The following is a 25,798-nucleotide window of genomic DNA, read 5'->3' on the forward strand; positions in this document are numbered from 1 at the left end:
CTTAAAAGCGACTCTTCTCCCGCCAGCTCCCCTTCAGATGGCCTCAGAGGAAGGCAGCCGGCCCTGCAAGAGAACAGATAGGCGCCTAAATCCCGGCAAAGACTTCGGGGAGCCGCCATGGCACTGGATAAATCCCCACAGCTCCTGGCTTGAAGCAGGGGTTTGGCCACCTCTTCAGAAATGAGGGTTCAGGGGCATTCCAGCCTCTGCTGTTGCTGTTAATAGTCGGATCCCAACTGGGGGAAGAAGCTGGAAAGACTCCAAATCTGGGATGCAAATAACGGAGAGGATGGCAGGACATCCATGGGTGCACTGGGCACCGCAGAGCAGCTGGGAGGGGTGCCAGCTCACCGCAGGGAGACGAGGCCACTGACCACCATGCCCCTGTTCCTCAGGTGCAGGACACAGGGACCCTCTTGCAGCATCGTGGGAAACAGCAGCTCTGAACAGGGCTGGGGCGAATTCAACACTAGGGTTTTCCATAGTGGATGGAGACAACATGCCCGGCCCTCCACTGTGAGCATCCGAGTGACTGTGGGGCCTCCTGGGACCAGGTGCGCCCACGTCCCAGTGCATGCTGTGCCCAGCACCAGCATTGTAGGCAGCACAGGCAGGAGCATCACCCAGGGATGGGCACCAGGAGCCTCCACCATGGCACCTGGGAAGCCCACGCAGCTCTGGGGCTCCGGCGGGGCAGGAGCCACACTGCCTCCCTGTGGAAGCTGCACCCACCATGGCCCATGAACACCCCTGTGGGGTGTCAACAGTCCTGGCTGCTTGCAGCCGCATCGCTCCCTGGGGCTCCTCCAAACTGGCACAGGCAGCACCGGGGGCTGGCAGAGGGGTACTATGGCGGGTGCCCCAACCCCGTGTGCCAGCAGTGACTCCTCTATTGCTTCCCACAGCTCTGAGCAGGATAGACCAGAGCCCATCTGCAATAACCCCGTGCCGGAGGGGCTGTGCTGGCTCAGCACCCACCAGCTTTGTCCTCTCCCACATCCTGCAGCCACAACACATCTCCCAGGCTGGAGAGCGAGTGGGATGGCAGCTGCAGCTCCCAAGGGACACGGGGTCTGGCACCCACCATGCACCAGCACCGTGCACCCCACCTGCTCCGGGATGACGCTGCATTGGTGGCTGGGGTGGGCAGAATCCCCAGCCACATGCGTGACACTGCTGTGTGACAAGGGGGGTCATCAGCACAAGCTCCTCAGAGCGACTGGGGGAGCAGACGAGGTGGTTTACCCACAGGACCTGGTGGATTGTGGCACTGATCTTCACCAACAGCCCATCGAGAGCCAGCTGCAGGTTACCGTCGGCACTGAGTGGCTGTAAAACTGGCTTTGCCCATGGCGGTGATACCTGGCCAGCTTTGAAATTCATCACATCCTATAAGGGTTTGTGGTTTTGGCCACCTGGTCAAGGGGACCAGGAGCGCAGGTGGGCACCAGCTGCTCCACAATACACTAAAAGTGCATGGCAAAGGCCAGCAAAAGGCATTTGGCTTTAAACAGCAGCAGAGGACCACAGGGAAGGTATTTCTGGGAGGAAAAGAATAGACTTTATTTGGCAAGCAGTATTGACTATGCAGTGATGGGGAGGGAGACTTGGGTTCCCCCTTGTTACCTGGATAAAGCCCTGGCTCACCCCAAAGCCAGGGGTGGGGGACGGATGTTGGAGCTGAGGTGAAGCCAATGGGGTTGGGGTGTCTGTCCCTGGAGTGGGCTGGGGAGAGCTTGGTGCCAGGAGGAGATGGGGATCCCAGTGTCTTCGGGGCTGGGGGAGCAGGTTTGCCCTTGTAGCAGTGGCTCAGCATCAGCCCCGCTGCATTACAATGCTTGGGAGCTGGGCCAGATCTGGGAAGGCAGCACCCCACAGTGCAGTGTTGCCAACAGCAGTGTTGGGAAGCCCATCCCCATGGTGTCAGGGCGGCTAGTGGGCAGGGAATTGCAGCCCAGGGTCCTACCTGGTCTGGCAGCAGCAGGGAGGGGGTGGGTGGGCTGAACTGGCCCAGGGCCCCGCGGTGGCTCCATCCTAGCACTGCAAAATAAAAAAGGCATGTGAGGATCCCAGGAAAGCTCTGGCCATGGTAGAGGGGTGGCTGCTGGGGCCATGGGGTGCCTTGGTGGGGAGATCGAGCATCCCGAGAGACCCCTACAGCTGCTGCCCTGCTGAGCCAAACCAAACCATAGCCCAGCGAGGCCACCGTGTGCACCCCTGTGCCCTGGGGAGATGGGCACTGCATCCCACGGGCACTGGCATGCCCCCCCCACCCACCACAGCAGCGCCCCACTGCCCACAGAGCCACGTGAGGCCATGGCAGTGCGGGGACCCGGGGACAGCTCCGTGCCGGCATCCCCAGCGCTGCCCGGGGTTGCCATGGTTTCTCCAAATTATTCCTCCTCTGCGAGGACGGCGTGGGTGCGTGGGGAGGCTGCTGGGGCGGCAGCGCTGCAGGGGGCCGGGGGGAGCCAGGGCTTTGCGGCACCACAGGGAGAGCAGAGCACCCGCAAAGCCGTGGGCATCCTCTGTCCATCGGGGAGGGGCAGAGCTGGGATGGCCCGCCAACACTGCTGGTGCCCAGTGCTACCACGCTCCCACACCCCACCTGTCCCCCACACTGAGTCCCCTCCACAGGGAGAGGATTTGGCATCCCCTCTGCTCTTTGACCCCCCCCGGGTGGTGGGCACCAGACACCCCGCTTCACCCCCAGACCTGCCTGCTTTTGGCAGGCACCAGTCTCCCTGCCCAGGGTCTCCACGCTCTGTCACCCTGGGGATGCTGACACCGGCTGGCAGCGCTTTCAGGGCTGCTGATGTCCACTGAGCTCCCCGCACCGGAGCCACCCCCACCGGGGGCACAAGGCCCCTGGGGAAACAGCCAGCCCCATGCTTACATCTCCAGCCCGGGGAAGGGCCCCCCGTGCCCACACTGCTGGGCAGGACACAAAGACACCTCTGCCCACCCTATGCCTGGCACAGCAGCTCCGCTCCAGCACACCCAAAGCATTGCCGAGGGGCACCCAGTGGGACCCCCCCCCCCATGCCAGCCCACAGCTCAACCTGTCACTGCTGTGGAGGCCAGTGCCACCCACGCACCTCCACCCTGCTCAGCACCCAGCCCTGCGCCTGCCACTGCCTGTGGGCCCTACCTGCAGTCGGGGGCTGCCCTCGTTCCCTGCCCAGCACCCCACGCCACCCAGCACGCTGCTCCCACCATGCCACATGTGAGCACCTGGCCTCCCGCAGGTCTGGCCTGTGGGAGCAGCATCAGGGTGCTGGGAGCGGGAGCAACCCCGGGCTGTTGGAGGGGCCTGCGGGAGGCTGCCGGGAACTGGGTCGCTGCCTGCATGCAGCACGTGCAGGCTGTGCAGTGTCCTGCCAGTGTGTACCACACTGCCCAGGCACTGCAGCAGCCTGCCTGTGCGCTGCCTCCCCGCTGCCTGCCCCATGCCCACGGTGAGGGTGCTGCCTGCCTGCTCTGCACTGAGCGCTCTGCCAGGGCACTGCCTGCAGCCTGCCCTCATGCTGCCCGCACACACTGCACTGAGCACGGCCAGGGCACTGCCCCTCAGCCTGCCCCCACTGCCTGCATGCTGCCAGTGTGCTGTGCACTGCCAGCGTGCTGCCCTCACGCTGCCTGCACGCTGCACAGAGCACGCTACCAGGGCGCTGCCCCACGCACTGGCAGCTTGCTTGCCTCCACACTGCCTGTGCATTGCTCCAAGCCGCCTGCACACACCACCCTGCCAGTGTGCTGCCCCACGGCCTGCCCATGATGCACTGAGCACCACCAGGGCGCTGCCAGCTTGCTGCCTGCCCCATGCGCACAGCAAGGGTGCTGCCTGCACACACTGCAGTGAGCACACTGCCAGTGCACTGCCCCGTGCACGCTGCCCGGGCATTCCGCACACGCTGCCTGCACACATCCCGCTGAGCAGACGGGCAGCACGTTGCCCGCCTGAGTGTTGCCTGGGCACGCTGCACCAGGTACCCTGCCAGCACACTGCCTACACATGCAGCGCGCTGAGCATGCTGCCACTGCACCACCCCGCAGGCAGCCCAAGCAGGCTGCCAGCACACGCTGCGCTGCACTGAGCTCACTGCCAGCGTGCCGGCAGCACCTGCGCTGCCCCGAGCATGCCAGCGGTGCTCACATCTGGAAACACGGCCAGGGCAGCGTCTCACGTGCACTGTGACCGCCGTGCTCGTGCAGACGACGCTGGAGGTAGCACCGGCGCACTGCCGCGGGTGCAGTGCCTGCGCACACGCTGCGCCGTGGGCACTGCCAGCCCACAGGCCCGCTGCGCACAGGCCTGCACGCTCTGGGAGGGCGCTGACAGCCGACGCTGCCTGTGCACACGCTGTCCGGGCACTGCCCGCAGCAAGGGAATCCACTGCCCCCACCCCGGCCCCTGCCCCGTGTATGTGGCAAACAGACGCTTCCCCCTCTGTGCCAGCCCCAGAGCACCCCAACACACACAGTGCCCTGTGCACCTACAGCGTTGCCTCCCCCATGCACATCGCACTGCCCCTCTACACACCCCCCTGTGCCCCCCCAGCCCTGAACCACGCAGCTCTGTGCCCCTGCCCATGCCTCCCGGCCCGTGTGCCCCTGGCACCCCCCCCACTCCCCCCAGCCTCTGCCCTGAGCCCCCCCCCCCCCCTGCTTTCTGTACACACGGCTGCATGGCCACAGCCCCCCTAAGTGTCCCAGCACCCCCTGCCCCGCCTGCACCCCTGGAGGGGGTCATCCTGCCAGGGGGACCAGCACCCCCAGCCCCAGCCCAGGAGCGTACCTCCGGCGCTGGCATCCAGGTGAGGGCTGAGCAGCACCCCAGGGGCAGCAAGGGACGCCCCGACCCCAGCCAGCCCCCAGCACCCTTCTCTGCCGGCCAGGCTCTGGCACCCCACCCTGGAGGGGCCCCCGCAGACGGGCAAGGCCAGGGGAGAGGGGGGCTGGGGTCACCCCGGGGCCGGGGGACCCCGCGCGGGTTTGCAGTGCCCGGACCCTGTGGGGGTGCGCGGGGCGGCCCCCGGGGAGGCGGCCGGGGGGAGCGGGGCTGCCCCGGGCGCTGCCGCCGCCGCGCACCGCAGACCCCAGGGCGGTGGCCCCGGGTACCCCCACGCTGCGCAGCGGCACCGGGAGGCACCGGGCGGCACCGGGCCCGCTGGGCCGCGCAGGGTGCTGAGCCTGCCCCGGGGCCGGCATCGCCGGGAACCGGGGCGAGGTGGGCCGGCCCGGGGTCTGCGGCGGGATGGGATGGGGAAGAGGTGGGATGGGGATGGGGGACACGGAGGGATGGGGTGCGATGACTCGGCCGGGGAGGGCGGGCTGGGGATGGCCCCGGGCGGGCTGGAGGGATGGGATGGGGACGGGCATACGGGGGGATGGGATGGGGGGAATGGGATGGGAAGGGACGGGGTAGGATGGCCCGGGAGGGTCTCGGGGGGATGGGATGGGGATGTGGAACACGGAGGGGATGAGATGGGGGCTCGGGGGGGGGGGTGGGGGTGGGATGAGATGGTCGGGGGGGTCGCGGGGGGATGGCTCGGTCGGGGTCCCCCGGGAGTACAACAGGCCCCAGTCCCCTGCGTGGGCCCCCCCTTACCTGCTCCGCGCCCGCCGTCCCGGCGGCCCCCCCCGCCGCATCCCCGCCGCCTCCGCCGCGTTAGGTTCGGGCTGCCGCCTCCCCGGTGGCCATGGCCCGGCCCGGCTCCGCCCGATCCGGCCCGGCCCGGTCGGGGGGGGCACGGCCCGGCCCGGTTCGTTTACGGTTCGGTTCAGTTCGGCCCGACGCTCCGCCGCGGCCGCCCGGCTCCGCCGCCGCTTGTTTTCCCATAAATACGGCAGGCGGAGTTACCGGCCGGGGCCGGGACCAGGAGCCACCCACCGGCACCGCCCCCGGTCCCCATCCGCATCCTCATCCTCATCCCCATCCTCATCCTCATCCCCATCCTCATCCTCATCCCCATCCGCATCCCCATCCCCGGTCCCTGGGCCGGCTCCGCTCCCCTCGGCCCCGGCCCCCATCCCCGCCCCACGCAGCATCCCTCGCCCACGGCGGGACCCCCCGGGCAGGGTCTGGGGGACCCCCGGCGCCATCCCTCGGGGGGATCCCCCAGCACCCCGGGTGTGGGCACCCGCGGGACCCCCGGTGCTCCTGGATGAGGCACCGGCATCTCCCGGAGAGGTGCCGGGGGGGCTCAGCCCCGCGTCCTGCGCCCCTGCGAGGGAGTCGGACCCTTGTGCCGGCAGCCCCCCGGTGCCGCAGTCCCCTGGGCCCGTCCCTGCCGGCACCACTGCATCCTGCCTGACCTTGGCCCATCGCGGCGGCCCTGCCCGGCCGTGGCCAACCAGGCGGTGAAATCCCCCGATAAGCTCTTCCGTGGAGTGGCCTCATTTTCCCAGAGGCGCCGGGGCTTTCTCTGCCTGCGGCGGCTGGAGCCCCGTGGGAGGATGCTTGGCGATGCAATGGGCAACATGCGGAGACCGGCAAAGGCAGAGGCCGATGGCTCTCGGCACACACTGGCCCCGACGTTGGAGCTCTGCCTCAGTTTCCCCATCTCCCACCTCCTTGAGCCAGCCTCCACTGCCCACAGTGCCGAAGGCACTGCTGGTGCAGCCAAGGAACCTGTGGGAGCCCCAGCAAGGGGCCTTGACATTGGGGACCCACTGGGAGCTCACGTGGCTCCAAGCCTAGAGCTGAGGTCTGCCGCCCTCTGCGTGTCTCTGCATGGGGGTGTGTGTACCGGCATTTGCTTTATTTCAAAATCCTCTGTAGGTGAGACCCTTCCCTCTGGGCTCTGTGGCCCCAGGAGCATCCTTCCATGGTCTCCTGTGTCTGCACCGGACAGAGGAGTGCTGGGGTGAGCACAGGGTCTGCAGCATGCTGGTGTTGCCGTGACTCCTGCAGGAACGCAGCCCCAGCTGATGCATTTTGCCCCGGCATGCCCCCCGTGCTCCCAGGGACGCTGTGGGCACAGCTGAGCCTGCTGGGGCCAGCAGCATGCACCCTGCCTGGGACAGGGCTGAGCCCCAGGAACAAATTGCACAGATGAGAGGGATGCAGTAGCTGGGTGGGGGGAGCAGGGTCAGCTTGTCCCTGCTGCACAGACAGGGCAGAGCTGTCCCCCGGGGCCCTGGGGCCATGCTCAGCCAGGCCCTGCTGTCCCCCCCAGTGCTTCCATTTTCCTCCCTGCAGGATGCAGTGCTCCAACTGCCAGTTCAGCCGCTCCAGCTGCCCCCGGCTTCCTGCCCCCGCGGCCCCCACCATGCTGCTCCATCTGCTCCCCGCCTGCTGACGGCGCCATGCCAGCCAGCCCCGCACCGGAGCTGAGCACCAGCAAGACTCGTGATGTGATGCACACAGCAGCGTGGGTCAGGCCAGCTGGCTGCCCAGGGGGATGCTGGGGGTCAGCATCCCCCATGGGTGCAGTCACCCAAACGATGAAGGAGCCCAAATCTTATGGGAATGCATGGAGTCCTGCTGTGGAAGATGCTGCTGCCAGGTTGGCACAGAGATGCCCGCCCTGAGGGCATCCCCTGCAGTGCCACTCTCTGTCCCTGCAGCTGTGGCCCTGGGTGACACCTCCATAGATCGGGGTCACCTGTCCAGAGCTCTGCACTTCGGGGTGGCCACAGGGCCTCGGCTGCCCAAGAGCAGGGGACGAGTGGGTTGGACCATGTCCCACGAGCCCTGTGGCGGGACCATCTGCTCCCTCTGTGTGGCTGCTATTTTAGGCTGGAAAGTGCTGAGGGATCCAACCGGACAACAGGCACATCTCCACACCACCGGAGATGGCAGCGCCATGGCATGTGCTGAGGTCATTGGGGCTGTGGACACCTCCTCCTCCTCTTCCTTCTCCTCCTCAAGCCAGGGTCAGCCTAGGGGAGAGAAGAAGGGGAAGATCCCACAGGAGAAGGATGGAGTCAAAGGCTGTGACTGTGCTGGCTGTTCAGGGCTTGCTGGGAGCTAGGCAGAGGGGTTCTGGCAGCGGCTGACACCTTCCCCTGAGCACTGGGCACGCTGCTGCTTTGGGCTGCAACATCCCCAGGCACCCAGTCTGGGGCACCCGGGGTGGGGGGGGCAGCCCCAGCCCAACCCCCTGGGCGCTAAGTCCTGAGGTGGCCCTCGGGCAGGGGTGGGGGGCTGCCCCCTGGCTTTGTGTCTGCTGCCTGCAGGGGCGGCAGCCCCTTGGACCGAAGGGACCCCCTTGGCACAGCCCCCGGCAGCAGCCCCACGTGGGCAGCAGGGCTCTGCGGGGAGGGACAGGACTGTCCCCTACCCCTGCATGGAGGACGGTGGTGTTGGGTCCTCACCATGGCTGTGCAGGTCTGGGCTTGTCCCTGGCTGAGCTGCCGGGGGCCCCTGTCCTGCCAGTGGGGGACATGCAAGTGGCCAGAGAGACAACACGAGCCGGGGCTCGTTCCCACAGCCCAGCAAGAAAAAGGGCAGCCTGGCACCTGTCCACAGGCAGGAGCAGCTTCTGTCCCCATGTCTGGGGTGTGTGGCCCAGCTGCCCTGCCATGGCCCGCCATCAGGGCCAGGAGCAGCCAGGCTGGGCCGGCGCAGGGACAAATCCCCTCTTCTGTCGGGGTTTCTGCCTGCTCAGTGCTGGGTCCTCCCCCAAACCTAACTGGGAGTGGAACCAAGATGCACACTGCATCTCCGTGACTCAGTTTCCCCACCAGCAGCATGCTCCTGCCCCAGTCTCTGCTGACAGCGGCTGGGGAGAGGCCCACCCCATGCTGCGCAGGTGACTGTAGCTGTAGCTGTTCGTGCTAATTGTTCACTGACTGCCGACACTGGTGCTGCACAGGCCCTGGCTCTGCCAGGGAGGACAGGGGTGGGCAGCACAGGCTGGGGCTGAGGGCTTGGTTTGTGCATCTCCCTGTCACCATATGCAGTGTGACCCCGGTCACTGTGTCTGCGTGTGACAGACTCAGTTCTGCTGTGTCCCAGCCAAGGGGGAAACTGAGGCACAGAGGAACAATGTGTCCACAGGTCACACTGGGGGTCCGTGGTGATGCTTGGCACTTGGCCAGCCCCAAAGCAGGACAACCCTCAGCTTGGGGGGGACATGGGGGCTCACATCTGTCCTACACAGCCTGCGAGGCTGGGGGGGTTGCATCTTACTTGGCCTCCCCAAGGACTAGTCCACTGGGCCCACGCAGACAGCTGGGAATGCAGCGCCAGAAGATGATGCAGACAGGCAGTGCCTGCAGGCCATCCACCACCTCTGTCCTTGAAGGCCACCTGTCCTGCCATGGCTGCAGTGGAACTGGGTGCCTCCTCGCCACTGTCCTACCAGTCCTGGTGCCAGGGTCACCAAGAGCCCTGCTCCATCCCTGGCTCTCCCGCACATCATTACCAGTACCTCCCTCTGACCAGCACGTCCCCATGGGTGGTGGGGAGCAGTGGCAAGGTGAGCCCACAGAGCCAGCCCCAGCACTGCGTGGCAGGAAAATGGAAAAAACCCCAAAGGTTTTGGGACTGGCCAGTTTCATCAGCTGCCTGCCCAGGCCAAAGCCCTGCTCTCTCCCTGCTCATGAGATTCAATACCCACCTGGCTCAGGATATCGAATCTCCTGAGTACCAGCCCCCTGTACCCCTTGGTGCAGCTCAGAGCAGGAAGGGGTCACCCAAAGTGGGGTCCCCCCTATGTGTGCCCCGAGGACACTGACCCTGGTGGGTCTGGCCACAGCTGTGGAGGCCAGTCCCCAAACCTGCTGGGCAAGGGCTCTCTTGGCCCCCACGCTCGTGTCACACTGGGAGTGGGGACCTGTCAAGTCAGAGCAATGTGGCAAGGGACAGGGAAGGCTGGTGGGGACCCTGCAGACATGGGTGAAGGAGGACAGCTCTGACCGTGCCAGTACGGGGCATTTTCAAACCTAGAAAGACCTTTCTGGGCATTTGCAAAAGGCTGTATCACTCTGCCAGGAGGGCCAGAGCCTCACCAGAGAAGCTGGTACAGGCAGGATGAGGCGGGTGGCAAGGGAAGGCCTCCAATAAGGGGATTTTCCCAGGACTCCCCCAGCCCCAGTCTGGCAGTGGGACTGGGGCACTGGTGGGATGGTGTAAGGGGAACCCAGCACAGCCCACTCCAACAGAGCAAAAGGAGCTGATTCCTCAGAGAAGCTCAGAAAGCAACTGGGGAAAACCAATTTGAAGGACGTTAAACACCAAGAAACGATGTCCACCTCTGCCACGTGTGCTGGGCTAATTATTGAGAGCCGGTGAGATGGCGCATCCTCACCCAGATAGATGCGCCTTGTGCTGAAGCTGCAAACCTGCTTGCTCATCCTGACGGACCGGGCAGCCAGGCCGGTGTCGGTCACGCTCTGGGACCTGCTCAGCAGGATGTGACAGGCTGGCTGATGCCAAAAAGGCAGCAGGTCCCAAAAATGCCCAGCCTGGGGAGATGGGGGCTGAGCTGCCCTCCCACAGGGTGCCCTTGCAAGCCCAGGGGACAGAGCAGGCTAATCCTGCCCCATGGGTGCTTGGTGCTGTCTGGGGTGGTGGGTGTGTGATGTGGCAGATCCCTGCTGGCAGCTCAGGACCTGCTGCTGCCCAGCAGGAGGTTCCCACATCAGTTTTGTTGGCGAAGGGCCGGGCAGCGCTGACGGCACGGCAGCGAGTCGAGAGGGAGGCAAGCAGCCCTGGTGCGGGCTGGGCAGCTCAGCACAGGGACTGCGATGGGAAGCGACAGCGCGGCACAGGCAGCCGCCAGCCTGTCCTCGGGGCCACCCGTGAGATGGAGCCCAGCGTCAGGGCGATTGCACTTGCGGGGTGATGGCTCAGTGAGAAACGGGGCCGGGGCACAACTCGAGTCAAGCGTGAGCAGCTCCAGTGAGGCAGGTGAGGAGATGGCTTCTGGGTCTCGCTTGGCTTCCCAAATACAGCAGAAATGTCTGCATGACCCCAGTGTGCAGCTATAGGAGCGGGTCAGGTTCCCGTGCCGAGCATTGAGAGGCAATGCAGGATGCGTGCCACCTGTGGCCTGCGATGCTGCAGGAAGGGGAGGCAGCGGGGGCCGGCCAGGCCAGGCAGGCAGGGGCTGGCTGCCAGCCCCTGGGCTCAGCGTGTTGCTGGGTCACTTCCTGTGGGTGCTGCAGCCACCAATGCAGTGTTTACCAGGGTGAGGGCTCCAGCACTGGGGGAACGGCGTGGGGCACCCCAAAATGGGAATGGGCGGGCTGTGGCACCCATCTATGGCCGCCCTATGGGAAATGGGGGTGATGGGCACCCAGCGCCTTGCCATGCCCCCAGGGTCCTGGGAAAGAGCCCATCTGGGGACCTACGTGCAACATGGATGGCACTGGGAAGGTGTTGGGGATGCTGCGCAATGCTCCACTCCCACGCTGCTGAATTTACAGCAGGGATTAATATTTGATAGCTTCCCTTCACCCTGGGCTCGTCGTTCCCCAGTTGCCATCCTCACTGCGTGGGCAGCCAAGGCGGGCGGTGCACTGCAGCCTGTTGGGGAACAGCGCATCCACAGCAGGGCCAGTGGAGAGGCTTTGGGGTGGCCAGAGCCGGGGGATGGCAGCTGTCACGTCCCCTCCCCTGTCTGCAGGAAAGGGATGAGGTGGGGAGTAGCACAGGCAGGCCTGGGGTGACAGGGCAGGACAGAACAGGACAGTGGCATAGGCATGGGGAAGACCTCTCCCCCCCACTGCAAGCTGCTGTAAAATCCCTCGTTTCCAAGGCAACATGGGGATCCCACAGCTGGGAGCAGGCAGAGCTAGGATGGGATGGGATGCTTACCTGCCCCTCGCAGCTGCCCGCTGGGCACCCCACAGCTCCTGCCTGGGGGTGATGCTCTCATTTTCCCTGAGCGAGGAGCAGCTGAGCTGGCTGGCGTCATCGTGATGCCTGGGCCATGTGCAGGGAGGCTTTCCCCTCCTTCCAGCTTCTCTCCTCCTTTCCCTCACATCACTTTCCTTCCCCCAGCTCTTAAACAAGGGAAAAGCCAGACCCTGCTGCCCACTTCAGGGGCGCAGGAGGGAGCTGGAGCCTGTCCCGCAGCCCTCAACGGCTTTGGTGGCAGAAGAGGGTGAGTGTGAAGTCTGCAAAGCAGCCACTGGCTTTAGGGTCCCTGCCTGTAAAGGGGGTTGTAAACCCCACATTCCTGTCTGCCTCCTTGGGAATGATTGGTTGGTCCCCAAAGGCAGGCAGGCAATGAGTCTTGAACTTAAGCACAGGGCATCCATCTGCTGACCTGTGGCAGTGCCAGAGGCAAGAAGATGCCTGTTTGGGGTGCCCTCGCCCCACAGAGTGACTGCAAGGAGGGATCTCAGCATTGCCCTGCCAGCCAGATGCAGCACCAGTGTGCAGTGGGAGCTGTGCCCCAGCAGCCCAGGCAGAGCAGCCAGCACCAGTGCTGGGCAGGGCTGCCAGTCATCCCTCCTGCCTACCCAAGCAATGCCACACGCCAGCAACAGTCACTCGTGATCCCCCAAAGTTGTCAAGCCCCGCAGCGATGCACAAACTGACCTCCTTGGTGCTGGGCTGATGACTTTAATACTAGGCAGTGCTCAAGGCAGCGAGGCCAAGGTGGGAGCCCACCACCCCGCACCCTTCCATGGAGCCATTTCCTGCCAACGGCACAAGAAGGGGTGTTTCTCCTACCAGCTCTGGGGAAAAGCCTGCTCTTTTCCCAGCCTGCTGGCTCCTTCCCGCAGCCAGTCTGCAGACGCCAGCACAGTCTCCGTCTGCAGCTGCCACCCAGGCCAAACCTCAGGCACAGGCAGAGCTCCCTCATGCCAACACACACTATCCTGGAGCCAGGAGAGGCATGCGGAAGAGGGGAGAGTGGCATCTCTCAGGTGTCCCCTGCCACCAGGAGACACAGCACACAGTCCCCCCTGCCCCATCTCACCTCTGCGGTGACGGAAAGCCACCCCACTACTTTGCTTCCTTGCTCCTGCTGTAAGGCAGAGCCTGCCAACAATTTGGAGATAACTAGGAGTTTTATGGGTTCACAGGCTGGCTTGCTGCCCCACAGCAGTATCCTGCATACAGCTCTGAGCAGAGCACACAAGCATACAGATAACACCTCCTGCTTTAACCAGTAATGGTGCTCGTTTCCCACAGGCTACTCCATGCCTGAATCCACAGCTTTAGCCAACTACACCATATCTCACCTGACCAAGGTCTGCCTGAGCCTACGAGACCCACCACGTTCAGCCACGATGGCTCTCTGAAGGTGCCAGGGGATTATTTCCCTTTGCTCAGCAACTTCCCTGTGAAGTGTGTGAAAGATGGAAGACTGGATACTCACCATGAGCCACCCTACGGCCAGGAACACGGGTGACATGGCCAAGATGCTGAAGGCTTGTTTTGGATGCAAACCCACAAGTTGAAAAGGCTCAACTACTTGCCCTGCTATCTTTAAGCAGTAGACTGAGCCAACACTGGATTAATTATATTATGCCATGATGGAGATTGTTGCTAGGTTACAGCAATTGGTCCCTAAGCCCATCCTACTGCGGGATTTCCCCAGAATCACTCATTTGCGAGCTCAGGGGCATCCCAGAAGGACAGGCAAGCACGACAGTCTCTCCAAGAAGCAGGATCCTTGACAGCAGGGAAGTTGCAGGCAGCACACCCATTAGACATCTTGCCCCCAGCCCAGCCATCTGCCTGCTAGCTGCCCTCCCTTCAGCTCTGCCTGTCCTGTCCTGCACAGCCCAGGTGTTTGTCTGGCCCCGCAGCACCTCCAGGAGCCTGCGGTTGCTCGCAGGGCAATCCTCCTCTGAGAGCACCTGCAAGTTCCCACATTCATTTTGTGTCCTGCTAAAACGCGAGTTTCAATAACCTTTTCATGTTCACTGCTGGAGGGAAGGAACCAAATTCCCACCCTGGGCCTCAGCAAGCCAGGGAAAAACTTGTGACCTTACGGGAGCAACAGAAATAGGGTGGAGCTGAATCCCTCAAAGGGCAGGATCATTGCACTCCTTGCATGTGGCTCTTGTTGTAAATCATGGGGAATGGTGAAGACCTGGTGTACTGGTAAGCCAGCTGCTAGCTGCAAGTTGCCAGCAGAATACAGCTGTGAAGAAGGCCAGCCCCATTACAGGGTGCAGCAGGAGATGTATTGTGCGGGAATCATTAAGTACCAGCCCTGGCATGACCTCATCTGGACTGGCACGGCCACAGAAAGATGAACTCAAAGGGGAGCCGGTGCCAAGGATGGCTGCTAGCACAGCCAGGGGACAGCCTGTCCAGCAGAACAAAAGCAGCGCAGGGATACAAGCCCCGTCTGCACAGGGCTAGGAGGGGGGAGCAGTATTTAAACAACAGTGCTGGCAAAGGAACAAATAAGCATAAACTGGCCAGGAATAAATCTGGATGGCAACTATCAAGCAGCTCTCGAGCCTCAAGGCAGAAGACTGATGGACAGCTTTCCACAGGGATGCCAGAGACCGAGCACCAGCTTCAGTGGTGGGAGTGCAAGGACGGTCAGTCTGTCTTTGCACTATTTTTCTACCTGGTATTTTGACAAGGGGATAGAGGAAGCCATAGGTTGGGTATCAAGAGACATGGTCCTTTTGGCACAGGCTGTGCCATGCAGGGCTGGGGTACACGGCTCAGCAGCTTGATTCTCTTGCAGGGATGAATTTTGTGACAGCCACTAACACAGATTAACATGAATAAGAGCTTTAGCAAGCAGGGATGGCCACCTGTGCTAAGGAGACTTGAGTCATCAGGAGAAAGATGCTGTGAACCTGCTGCCTTTGCACAGGAGGAATCCTCGGGGAGAGGATGTACAAGCATGGAGGAGTCAGACAGCTCCAGGCCACTCGGGTGCAGGTGAGCTGGAAGGTATTGCTAAAATGGGCTCCCAGCTGGGGACCCACAGGGATGCCAGCACAGAAGGCACACTGTGAAGCCGGCAGAGATCAAAATGTCAGTCTGCTCTTGGAATAAGACTTCACCCCCGTCTTGTCGCAGCAGCTGCATCAAGTCACACACCAGAAGTTGCGAAGAGTGAAAGGAGCTGCTAACTGTCACGCTCTATCATCCCACACCAGGGACGGGTACAGCAAGGAACACTCCCCAAAATAAACGCTGGGTGCACAGCTCCCATTCATGTCTTGGGTTAGCAGCACAGACCTGGCTGTCCCAGCCAGGATGCTACACATACTGTCCACAAACCAGACACACAGACTCCTGCAGACTAGTCTTCTCTCCTCCTGGAGGGCTGCCAGACCAGCCCTGATGCTCCAGCAAACAGAGGCTGCTCATCAGGCAGCTCTTGTACCGCACCCTGCAGAGGCCTGGTCAGCAGCTGAGCAATCCTGGCTGAGAAAACACAGCAGGTGGGAACAGGGGACTTCAGACTTACCTCTCATGACTTATCATGAATGCTCTGGCTTCAAGCTGGCACAGTGGAAGCCAAGATGCAATCGTATAGTGGCCGAGGGCCCTGCGGATCTCAACCACCCAGCGGTGTGGAGGCAGGGGAACAGGCAATACGGCTTTCAGGCATGTGCCTCCAGCAGCAGCCCCCCAAGGACAGGGCTCCCCTTGCTGCGCTTGGGAACCAGGCCCAGCAGGCAGGCTACAAATGCAGTGATAAATCTGCACTTCTCCCTGCTGCTGCTCTAAACCAACTGAGACCTTGTACTGCATGCAGCTCTGGCCAGCATTAACTGCAAGAAATTGCAGCTCCTCAGCCTCAAGCTCTTGATTTTTTTTGGATGACTCATAAACCCAAAAGCAAATACACTGGTACCTCTAGAGATGCTCACAGAACTATTTATATCGATGTGATCCTGCAGAAGCTTCCCCATATTGACAGGCACATACACATACTTCTTATATTTAGCTTATTTGAAAGACTGGGTATGGGAGACCCCAGCTCAGACAAGGTCTATTTCTTTCTCCTTTCACTCACACTTGCTGGCACTGGATTACACCTCATGCTGTAGCCCTAACTGGTTCAGCATTCTTCGCTGCTATTCCCTTCCATGCTCCCACTTCACCCACAGGGTGGGATTTTTCTGGCCTTGCTGCCAAAGCCAAAACATGCCACACACCCTCCTGGGGCTCTAATGTAAGTAAAGAGAACTCTTGCATCTGCTTTTCTCTTTTAAAGGAGTATTTTGGAACACAATGACTCATCTTTGCTTGTTTTTGTCTCAGCTCCTTGTGCTGACAAGGAACATGAGCTGCAGGGAGTGTAAAGGCTCCTACAGTGGTCAAATCTGGCCCAGGTGAAAGACAAACCAATGCCAACATCAATGTTTCCAGGGGACTCAGCGCCTGTACAGCCTTCTGCTAACGAAAAGCTGCGTTCACAAGTAAGCAGAGCTGAACAAAAATGCTATTTCCCTTATGCCGCGTGAAACGACAGCGCTCTCAGGACAAATTTCAGTTTTGGGGAAAGAACTCATGGTTTTTATGTTCAACTGTGGTTTGTGTTTTTTTTTTTTTTTAAATGATTTTTAATTTAGCGCCCTGTTTCATGAAGTGTAAGAATGCAACAGCATGAGGAAGGGGCAGCAGGATGTCCTTCTGTGAAACAGTCCTGGAAGGACACACAGCTCCTGAGCCCAGGCAAACATGCTTGTGGTGGAGAAGAAGACGTGCAGAGGCAGTTGTACAACAGAGCTTTATAGTCAGAATGGATTGTACCAGGTTTTTTCAATGCAAAATGGAACATGACCCAAAATCTTCACAGAACAGAAGTGCTTTCAGGAATGCAGCCAGCTGAAGCTCAAACACCTGCCTGCCTTTTCACACGGGAGGCCACAAACCGGTCATGTCCCAATCCATTTTTTCCTCCCGAGACATGCAAAGTTTGAGCTGTCCCATGCAATTTCCCTACAGTGTCATGTGAAATGTGGTAATGCTCAGAGAAGTAGGCAAATGCTAATGGCAAACAGACCTGAAAAATATACTGCTCATGCAGCAAAAAACCCAGTTTGCTTTATAGGGAAACAGTTACAAGTGCATTTTGGGGGCTGGGGGAAAGAAAAAGAAAAATGGAGCAGGTAACTGCCTCCTGGTCAAGACAACTCTGGAGTAGATAATGGATCAAAAGAACTCCTTGCTTTATATGCATGTAGAAGGAAACTCCGGTTTGGATTTCATGGTTGACATTTTACAACAAAAAGGGGAGAGGGAGAACAAAACCAAACCTCAAATCAACCTGCAAGCAACAGGGTAATGTAATGCACAGAACCTGGAGGGAGCTTCACTGTCTGAGCTGTGAAAGTGACACCAGAACCAAACCAGAAGGGTGTATGGAGAACTAAAAAGCTCCATCAAACACAGGGGCTGCTCACTGAGACACAGGCAAGTGTGAAGGGCTGGCCTGTAGTGCGCATCCAATGGCAACCAATGCTGCTGAGCAAGTACCAAGCCATGGGTTTAAGTTCAAAGCAAAAATTAAAAGGCTTCCCAAACTCATGGGATAGGAGGAGGCTCTCCACTTGGGGCAGGGAAAGGCAGCATGTTGGCTGCTGGGAGGCTTGGCCCAGTAAACACAGCTGCAGTATCGACAGAAGCTGGACCAGGAAGGATGCTGTCTGAGCTACAGTGGTTGTCCCTCTCAGTGTAGAGAGGCAGCCGGTGTTTTACAGCATGACTGTAAAATGCCTGAGAAGCAAATGCCTTGCCATGCTAACATTTCCCTGTAGACAGTTCTGAAGCTCTGGATATCTTCATTTCCACATGAGAGTCATGTCCCTGAGAGGTACCGAAGGGAGGGGATTCTAGTATATGCAAAATCAAGGGTAGGAAATGCAGAAAAGCACTGATTTTTCTCTCTCTTTCAGGTTAGCTTTGCACTTTGCATTGTTTTCCCAAACTGCATAGCAGCTTACGTGTAGTGTCTGAGACACTGGGGCCACGGAAATCAATGGGGCTTCATGAATTCCAACAGCAGCACCAGTGAGTGCTAATTAAGCTGCTGTGCAGAAAGGTCCCATTCAAAGGACTCCAAAATCACACACACTCTCTCTCACTTTGGCCCTGTGGCTGCTGTTTTAGAGAGCTGTACCTTAGCATGATCTGCTTGATTTAAAGCTCATCAACTGCTGGGTGGAGCAATGGCCAATACCACCTTTCTCATTAAAAAAATAGGAAGGATAAAAAGTTAAAGACTTGAGACAGGCGAGCACGATGCATTCATGCGGCATGTTTTGTTGCACTCCTCTTAACAAGACAGGAATTTCAGGTGTGCAGGAGTGGAATATAGCAGAGGCAGAGCAGGAGACAGGTCCCCTTTGCCTCCCACACCCTGCCAGCTACCCGACAGGGCATCTCTGGAAGGAGAAAAACAACAGCCTGGAAGTGGGCCTGGGAACTGTGCCCTGAACCTTCCCTTACTCAAGTACATCTCAGCTAGGTTTACTTTGTGTAACAAATGCACCAGAACAGCACACACAGATGTAAAGCTTTTCTTTTGCCAACTCTGTTTTGAGAGAATATATGGCAAACGGCCAAAGCTTTACACATCTGCACCTGTCCTGGTGTGACTCGTAAGAAAAGATGGAGACAGCCACAATAGAAGAGTCCGCTGCATGTACATGCAGCCAGCCTACAGCTCCTCATAGTCCCCACCTCCTCGTGGCTTGCTCATGCTGGCTCCTCCTCCTCCTCCAAGAAAAGCCTCAAGTTCATCTATCTCGCTGTTTTTCTCCTTGCTCTTCTTTTTCTTTTTCTTTTTCTCTTTCTCCTCTTTGCTCTCCTCCTTCTCTTTGCTCTTCTTGTGTTTGCTCTTCTTTTTCACAGACTTCTCCTCTTCCTGCAAAATGAGAAAATTTTTATTAGTAAACCCTCTGAGCATGCCAGTAACCCAGCATATATCACCCTGAAACTTGGCTCTGACAGGAACCTTACTGAGAGTGAAGCATCTACTACCAAGGCTGGCTTGGAGTTAATTCCAGAAGACCATTCTGTGAGATTGGACAGAAGAGAGGAAAGACCATCTGGTTTATACATAGTAGTGGTCCATCAGGCAGTTTGTGCCTGACAATACCACAGTACTGGACAGGCAGAAATGTCAAAGACAAAGCCTCCTGCAGACTTCCGTTGCTGCCTCTGTGATTAGGTCTGTCGGGGACCCCCCTCTGCTTGGAAAAAGTCACGGTGCTATCAACAGATTCAACCCAGCAGAGATGCACTGCTCTATTTAATCTTACATTTTATAAACTCGAACACTGCCTTTTCAAAATTCAACTGTTCTAAAAGCTTGCTTTTAAGCTTAATGTTGTCTGCAGAGCCTGGGAGGCACAGATCTGGCTGTAGGATGTGAGAATTGAAGGAAGTCCACCAGGTACAGAGAGTACACTGTAGAAGGCCACCCCTCTCCTTGGCTGGTAGATAATATGGCAGATCAGCTCTGAATAATTAAATAGTACCTCTTTGTTCTTCTTTTTCTTCTTCTTTTTCTCCTTAGAAGGTTGCTTATCTGTTCAAACAAAAAACCCCAACATTGTTTTTAATCAATTTAAACAGCAAGAGATGCAATTCTGTCCTGTCCCAGTTTCCAAGAAGAAAATATTCCATCCTGGAGCCAGGTGTAAAGGCAATCCCAACATCTCAGGACAAACTGAGCCCCTTTAGAAACCAACACAGGCCCCAGCAGTCACACCCTAACTTAACCATATACATCTAGTTTAATTATGAGCATTATATTATCTATATCATTCTGTGTCATGAACACTGACCTGGGTGTTCACTGTATTACAGCTACTAAGAAACAAATATAGAGACCAGCTCTACAAACTGGTCCAAAGGCCAAATTGGCGACAAGATTATTATTTCCACAACTGAAGAAGAGCTCCTGGGAACAATTTTCCTCTGACTACTAAATACTTGAAGGCAGATGGAAATCCTACCAGGCATGGTTTGTGCTTCTGTGAATTGAGCTAGTAATGGAAGGACCATTCAGGACATGGTGTCAACAGACAGGAGCACCCTGACAGGCTAGTACTCACTGTTGTTTGAACTGTGTGTGGAAATTATATCACCACGAGGCCAAAGCATCAGCGCTGCAGCCCTGCTCTACAGGGGTGGCTACTTTTCATGGTATCAAATGAGTCCCAGAGTCCATCACTGTCAAAACATTTGTCCCAAGTTATTGTGGCTGATGACTTGGCTGCTGATTTGACTGCTGAATGTCCACTGCCTTTGCACAAAACTTCTTGAACAGGAGAGTATATACTTGGCTGCTTCACAGGAGGCTTTATAACTGCACCATGTTTCACATGTGGTATTCAATTGTCAATCTTACCTACACACTGTTTTTTCCTCAGCTGATCTGTAAATACAAGTCAGCCATGGAGAAGTCTAATTGCTCGTCAAGCTCCAACTGACTGACTACCAAGATATGTTTTTATATTTATCCCAGAAAGAGGAGATAGGAGGAACCCATGTTGAATTATTAAAGATGCTAAACTGAAGCTAAATTATTGACCTGGGCCTCTGCAGATGCACTTCTAGCTATTTCAAGCTGTGCTGTTCAGCAATTCAAAGCGACAAGCCGATGAAGCCATCGCAGCCTGTGACACCTTGCTTACACTTTTGAAATAGCTATTCAAAGGCATCTCTCTCTGGTGCTGCTTACAGCTTTTCCCCCTTTTAAGTCTTTAACTTCCCATCTTTCGTGGTAACATCAGGGGCAGATCTATAGGAAGTTGCTTTGCAGTAATGCCAAGACAGCAGAAATTATTTGCACAAGTAAGATTTGTTCCCTCAGGGAACGGGGTGTGGTGGGGGGAAGCCCGAGGAATGCTTAGGTTGTGATCAGAACCCCACCCCACCTTTCCCCAAAATAGAAGAGCAAATTGGCAGGGTATGTCAGAGCATTTTGCTCAAGTTGATCCAAATTCTTGAGGGGGTGGACACTGTAATGCTGAACACCACTTCCCAGGGATGCAAGGCTAAGCAGGAAGCCTAAACAGAAGCAGCGTGTGAAAGGTGTGCTCCTGCTTCCAGCTGGGACAAAAATAATACATGGCTGATGCCGCAGACGAGCAAAGTTGACCCCACCCCCATGGAGAAAAACTTAAAGAAAGTTATTTATGCTGTGTTAAACCACATTAAAGACTCACACAGGGCACTGCATGAAGTTACAGGGTATTTTATTTAGTGCAAATTGGTTTGCTTACACCCTGGAACCATTTTGGAAAAAACAGATGCCTGACAAACAAAATCAGCAAGAGTGAAAATAAAGTGTGACCTTTACCTTCCTCACTGCTCTCCTTGGGACCAGTTTCTTCCAAACCCAAACCAAAGAGATCTGAGTCATTTTTCAGTTTAAAGGAGTGGACTATTGATTTCACAGGTTGGGGTGGCTTTGTCAACGAGGTATCGTCATCAGATATTTCAGAGAGATCTTCCCGGACTGGGAATTCATCCTAGAGACAAGAAAAGGCAGACAACACCAACAAATCTTTCAACCAAAATCTCTAAGCATTTTGTACACAAAGATGTCAGATGTCAGCAGGTGGGGAGGAGGGAAGGAAATGGTAGCTGAACTGAGCTGTTACTGTCTGGAAATCAATGTCCTTGATCTTATAAGCTCTATCTGTTTCTTGCCTCAGTAAAATGCCTCAGTAGTGCTGGTACTAGAAAGTGTGCTCTGGTAACTTAACATTCATACTTAACATTCCCTGATGTAAAGGGATTAAACGAGACCTTCAACTGTTTTAGCTTAACAGCATCAGCCTCTAACTGCCCTGGAGAGGCACCTCTGTTTTGGGGAAAATCTAAAAGGCTGAAAACTCACCTCCAGACCTGACAGACAAAACCTTTTTTCTGTGTAGCTCTGCGGGGTCTCATGTACCAGAGCAACATGCAGCAGGGCCAAGGAAGTGGTCTGTGTTTGCAGAGTAATTCCGTTCATCGAGTCAAAAGAAAATGTGCTCCCAGGGCAAATTTGCCCCTTCAATGTGGGCTAAAACCCAGGATGCTGCAGAGACTGGATATCACCCCAAAATCCTCTGTCTCTGCATGACGGGAATGGAAATGAAGTTTAATGATCTTCTGATACCTGCCAACTGATCGTCTTCAGAATTTGTTAACCATCCTTTCTTTATATCCTCCCTACTGACCAAACACGGCCTCGCTCTGCTGTTGATCTAGGCAATGCCCCCCTCCTCCTTGCTAATGGTGGTGTTTTTACTGCTTTGCCTGACCAGTAAACCTTGTAGGTGAAAAGCACTGACAAGTTGTGGGGCATCTCCCTGACACTGTTGCAATGGCAAGCTCCCTCACAAATCCCATCTCTCATCATCACATGCTAAGAGAAGTAAACTTGCTCTAAATACTTTTGCTTTCACATTAAAGTGCCAAGAAAAGCAGGTACTGAAAATGCTAAATGAATGGAAAATTACTTAATAAACAGCATGGCACACGGGCAAGGTCAAAGAAACTAGGACAACCAACCTTTCTGCAGGATTCTGGAATGATGCAAACACAGAAAACGCTCCTGAATACCAGCTAACCCAGACACCAGGAGTACCCCTGAACAGCAATTGCCCATCCCAAATCACGGTTAGCAGTTTCTAGAGATTGCTCTGCTGGCTGTGAGTACAGATCACTGAAATCAGGGATATCTAGAGCCACAGCAGCAAGTTCCTACCAGCCTAGAGGAGATACTTGTCTTTTCTCCATCTTTAATACACGACAGGGGCAGAGGGGACTCCTGATGCACTGTGTGTTTGAGCAGACACCTGCAGGCAGCACTGAGCAGCTGCCCATGTGCTGAATGTCACAGAGACATTATAGCTAACCCAGCTATACTGCAAAGTCCTTCTCAGGCAGATTTTCCTACTTCAGTAAAAAGTTTTGCCAAGCAAATTTTGTTATGGCCTTCTGATCGCTGGATTGACTGTTGGGACCTCACTCTCCCTGGCATGCATACGCTTCTACATGTTAAACTTTGGGTGAAAAAACATTAGCTTTGTATTTTATACCTTCCACACTACTGGACTGACTGCATTTGGGACCTACTGAGAATAAACAGCACATTAAAACCCATAAGCACAAACCTTGTTGCCGTGTGTGGCTTCAACAATCAGAGCATTAGTGGGTTTGTGCTTATATCAATCTCTTCAGGTTGCTTAGCACCTGACTTGCTGCGACTGCTGCTGAGAGATGGGACAGCAGATGAAAGCCCTGCTCAATGAGATGCCTCAACACTTCAAGTTCAGCTTCGCAGCAGCGCACAGCGATTCATGCATATTATTTACCATTTTCTTCTTCTGGCTGTCAGAATCCTCACTTTCGAAGTCTGGGTCATCCATTACAAATGAGAGCATCTGAGTAGCTATTGGTCCCTCTTGATCACTGTCAGACTCCTCAGGCTTTTCCTCTTTGACCACTTTCTGCTTGAGAGCATGTCCTTTGCTTTGGGAAGTGGTCTTTGGCGCCTGGACTGTTGCTGGGGTGGTGGCAGCAGCAGCAGGCAGGCTAGTGTGGACCTTGCTGCTGCTGTTTCTTTCAGACCCAGAACGTGGAGGTAAACTGTCAGGAGGTTTCAGGTCAGTTGCTTTGGTCAAAATTGCTTCACTCTGTGGTTTCAGAGAATTTCTGGAAGACCTGAGAAAAAGAAAAAAGTTGTCAGAGCCTGTCCACTCCCATTGTGTGAAGCAAAGCACAATGACCAATTAATAGCTGAGCCTGCCTCAAGCGCTGCAATGTGCATCTCAACAGGAAAGGTAGTTCATCCTGGGGGCAGGGTGGTCAAACACATAGCACTCAGGGGCTGAAGATAACCCTTGTATCTGTGTGGACGCTGATGCACAGATGCCTGCACCAGCAGGCCACAGCTGACTATCACCCACAGGATGTGGTATGTGAAGAACATGATCCAGTTCATTGTTCTCCAGCACAGGGTGTGGTGAATGACTTCCACTCCCTTCACCACAAGACTCTACTCCTCTGTCCTCCTCACACTGCTACAAACAGACATTCAGGCACTCAGTTACCGTCTCTTGTTCAAACTTGAGAAGAAGGCTGGGCCATTCCCAAGCAGAAACATACCAGTGACCACAAGAGCACAGTGCTCAAAGGCATGCTGCCTAGGCGCAGTGCAGAAAACACTGTGTAAAGCAGTCACACCTGAAGTAAATACAGCCCCAGCTTACAATTGAAGGAACAGGCTGAAGGAACACCAAGACTTCCCAGAGGGTGCAGAGAAGTCAGTGGTAGGACTGAGAAGAGGCCCAAGCTTGCCAGCACAACCCCACACTTCAGGCTGTGCTTCATACCTTTTTTTTTCCTGCTCCCTGTCGATGTCTTCATCAGGTATGAGTACAACCTTAGAGTCCTTCACCTCTTCCTCCTCGTCACTGGAGAGGGTGACGTTCTTGCTGGGCACCCGTTCTGCTGCCAACAAAGGTTTGCTGGGGATTTTGTCATCCAGATCCAGGTCATCTTGGAAACCTGCCACCATGGGGTTCCCCCCAGGCACCTCTCCATCACTGCAAAATAGACAATGATCAGACACAGCACCACCAGGATGTGCTAGGACAGACATGACTCCCCTTGAAAGCAGACTGCCGCTTGCCTGGCTCTTCTGGTCAACATCCCTCAGCCCAGGGCAGCAGCACTGCCAGCCTTCCTCCTGCACACTGCCCAGCTGCTACGCTGTTCAGGCTGGACCTGCTCCCTGCAGGCTGCAGTGGTGGCACAAACCCCGTACAAAATAGGCCGCGGAAGGATGCATCACACAGTGGCTGCTACCACTCAAGCCAAAAATAAGTGGCTGCAAAAGGTGAGCCTCAGTGCTACAGAGCAGTCTGTTGCTTCAGCTCTATCAGAACATCTGCAGTCCAACATGCAAGGATCAGTCAATTAAATCATGGGAACTGCTTGCCTTAATCCCCACATTTTGTAATTAAACCTCATCACATACTGCCATGACTATGGGAATTCACTTGCAGCTATTAGCCTCCTGCAATTATTTCTATTTCTCTGGTGCTCCCTGAAGCAGGCAGCTACCCAGACACCATAACCATGCTTTAACATTCCCCAAATTAAATTAACCTAAGGACACACTTCTAGAGCTAGGAGTTTGTCAGACTCCCTGGATGTAACACAGTTATGTGTTCAGAGGCATCTTGATAGAGAGCTTCGCAGCTGAAATTACCAGCTGAGGATTCTTGTCTGATTGTCCCCAGGACTCAACAATTTTAATACTTTCTGAAGGATTTGCTCTTGTCAGGATTATAGATATTTTTCCCAGCCTTGGCTGATGAGCTTTTGCATCACCTCTCCTCATTCTATTTGCTTTATCTGCAATGGTTACCCAGATCCTTCTTGATAACCTACCATACACAAGTCACTGTCCTTTTAATGACTCGATATGGATTGTACAAACACAGCCTTCATTTTTATGCAGAGACAAAAAAAAAAAAGATTATAGCTTGGAACTGATTAGATTTTAGAGGCATAAAAGGAATCACAGAAACCTAAAATCCTTAATCTGGAAGAAGGTGGTGTTCCCAGTCACCAGCACACGGCCAGCACTGGCAGAGACAGTAGAGGATGGTGGGCTGATGGGATGGAAAATGCCGAGGCCCTAACACAGTCTGGATGATTGTACTACTCACTCAGGCTCTTCTTATGGCTAGTTACTGGTTTACAAGTTAGTTTTAAAGAATTAATACATCTGCCAACAGATAATGGAGTCATTTATGACATATGGGACACCATGCTTATGACAACCAGTGCAGCACATTGAGAGTGATTACAACCAATGCTTGTCTGGGTTAGAGTGCTAAGATCAGGGCCCACATCCGCTCCCTCTTTCTGCTTTTGGTGTGGATCCCT

General features: G+C 56.3%; 1 protein-coding gene across 3 annotated transcripts in view; it reads right to left on the reverse strand.

The window, feature by feature from the left end:
* Nucleotides 1-16,605: 16,605 nt before the first annotated feature.
* The window catches only part of RABL6 (RAB, member RAS oncogene family like 6), a 60,447-nt gene continuing 51,254 nt past the window's right edge, over nucleotides 16,606-25,798 (reverse strand). For all 3 annotated transcript variants that reach the window (XM_075054593.1, XM_075054592.1, XM_075054594.1), the window contains 5 exons: nucleotides 24,235-24,447; nucleotides 23,215-23,563; nucleotides 21,207-21,378; nucleotides 19,378-19,427; nucleotides 16,606-18,761 (listed from right to left, as the gene is read on the reverse strand). In XM_075054593.1, the coding sequence (XP_074910694.1) occupies nucleotides 18,555-18,761; nucleotides 19,378-19,427; nucleotides 21,207-21,378; nucleotides 23,215-23,563; nucleotides 24,235-24,447 (991 nt within the window). In that variant the 3' untranslated portion in view covers nucleotides 16,606-18,554. The remainder of the gene's footprint in view (nucleotides 18,762-19,377; nucleotides 19,428-21,206; nucleotides 21,379-23,214; nucleotides 23,564-24,234; nucleotides 24,448-25,798) is intronic.

Source organism: Buteo buteo, chromosome 23 (assembly GCF_964188355.1).
Source record: "Buteo buteo chromosome 23, bButBut1.hap1.1, whole genome shotgun sequence".
Classification (NCBI taxonomy): Eukaryota; Metazoa; Chordata; class Aves; order Accipitriformes; family Accipitridae; genus Buteo; species Buteo buteo.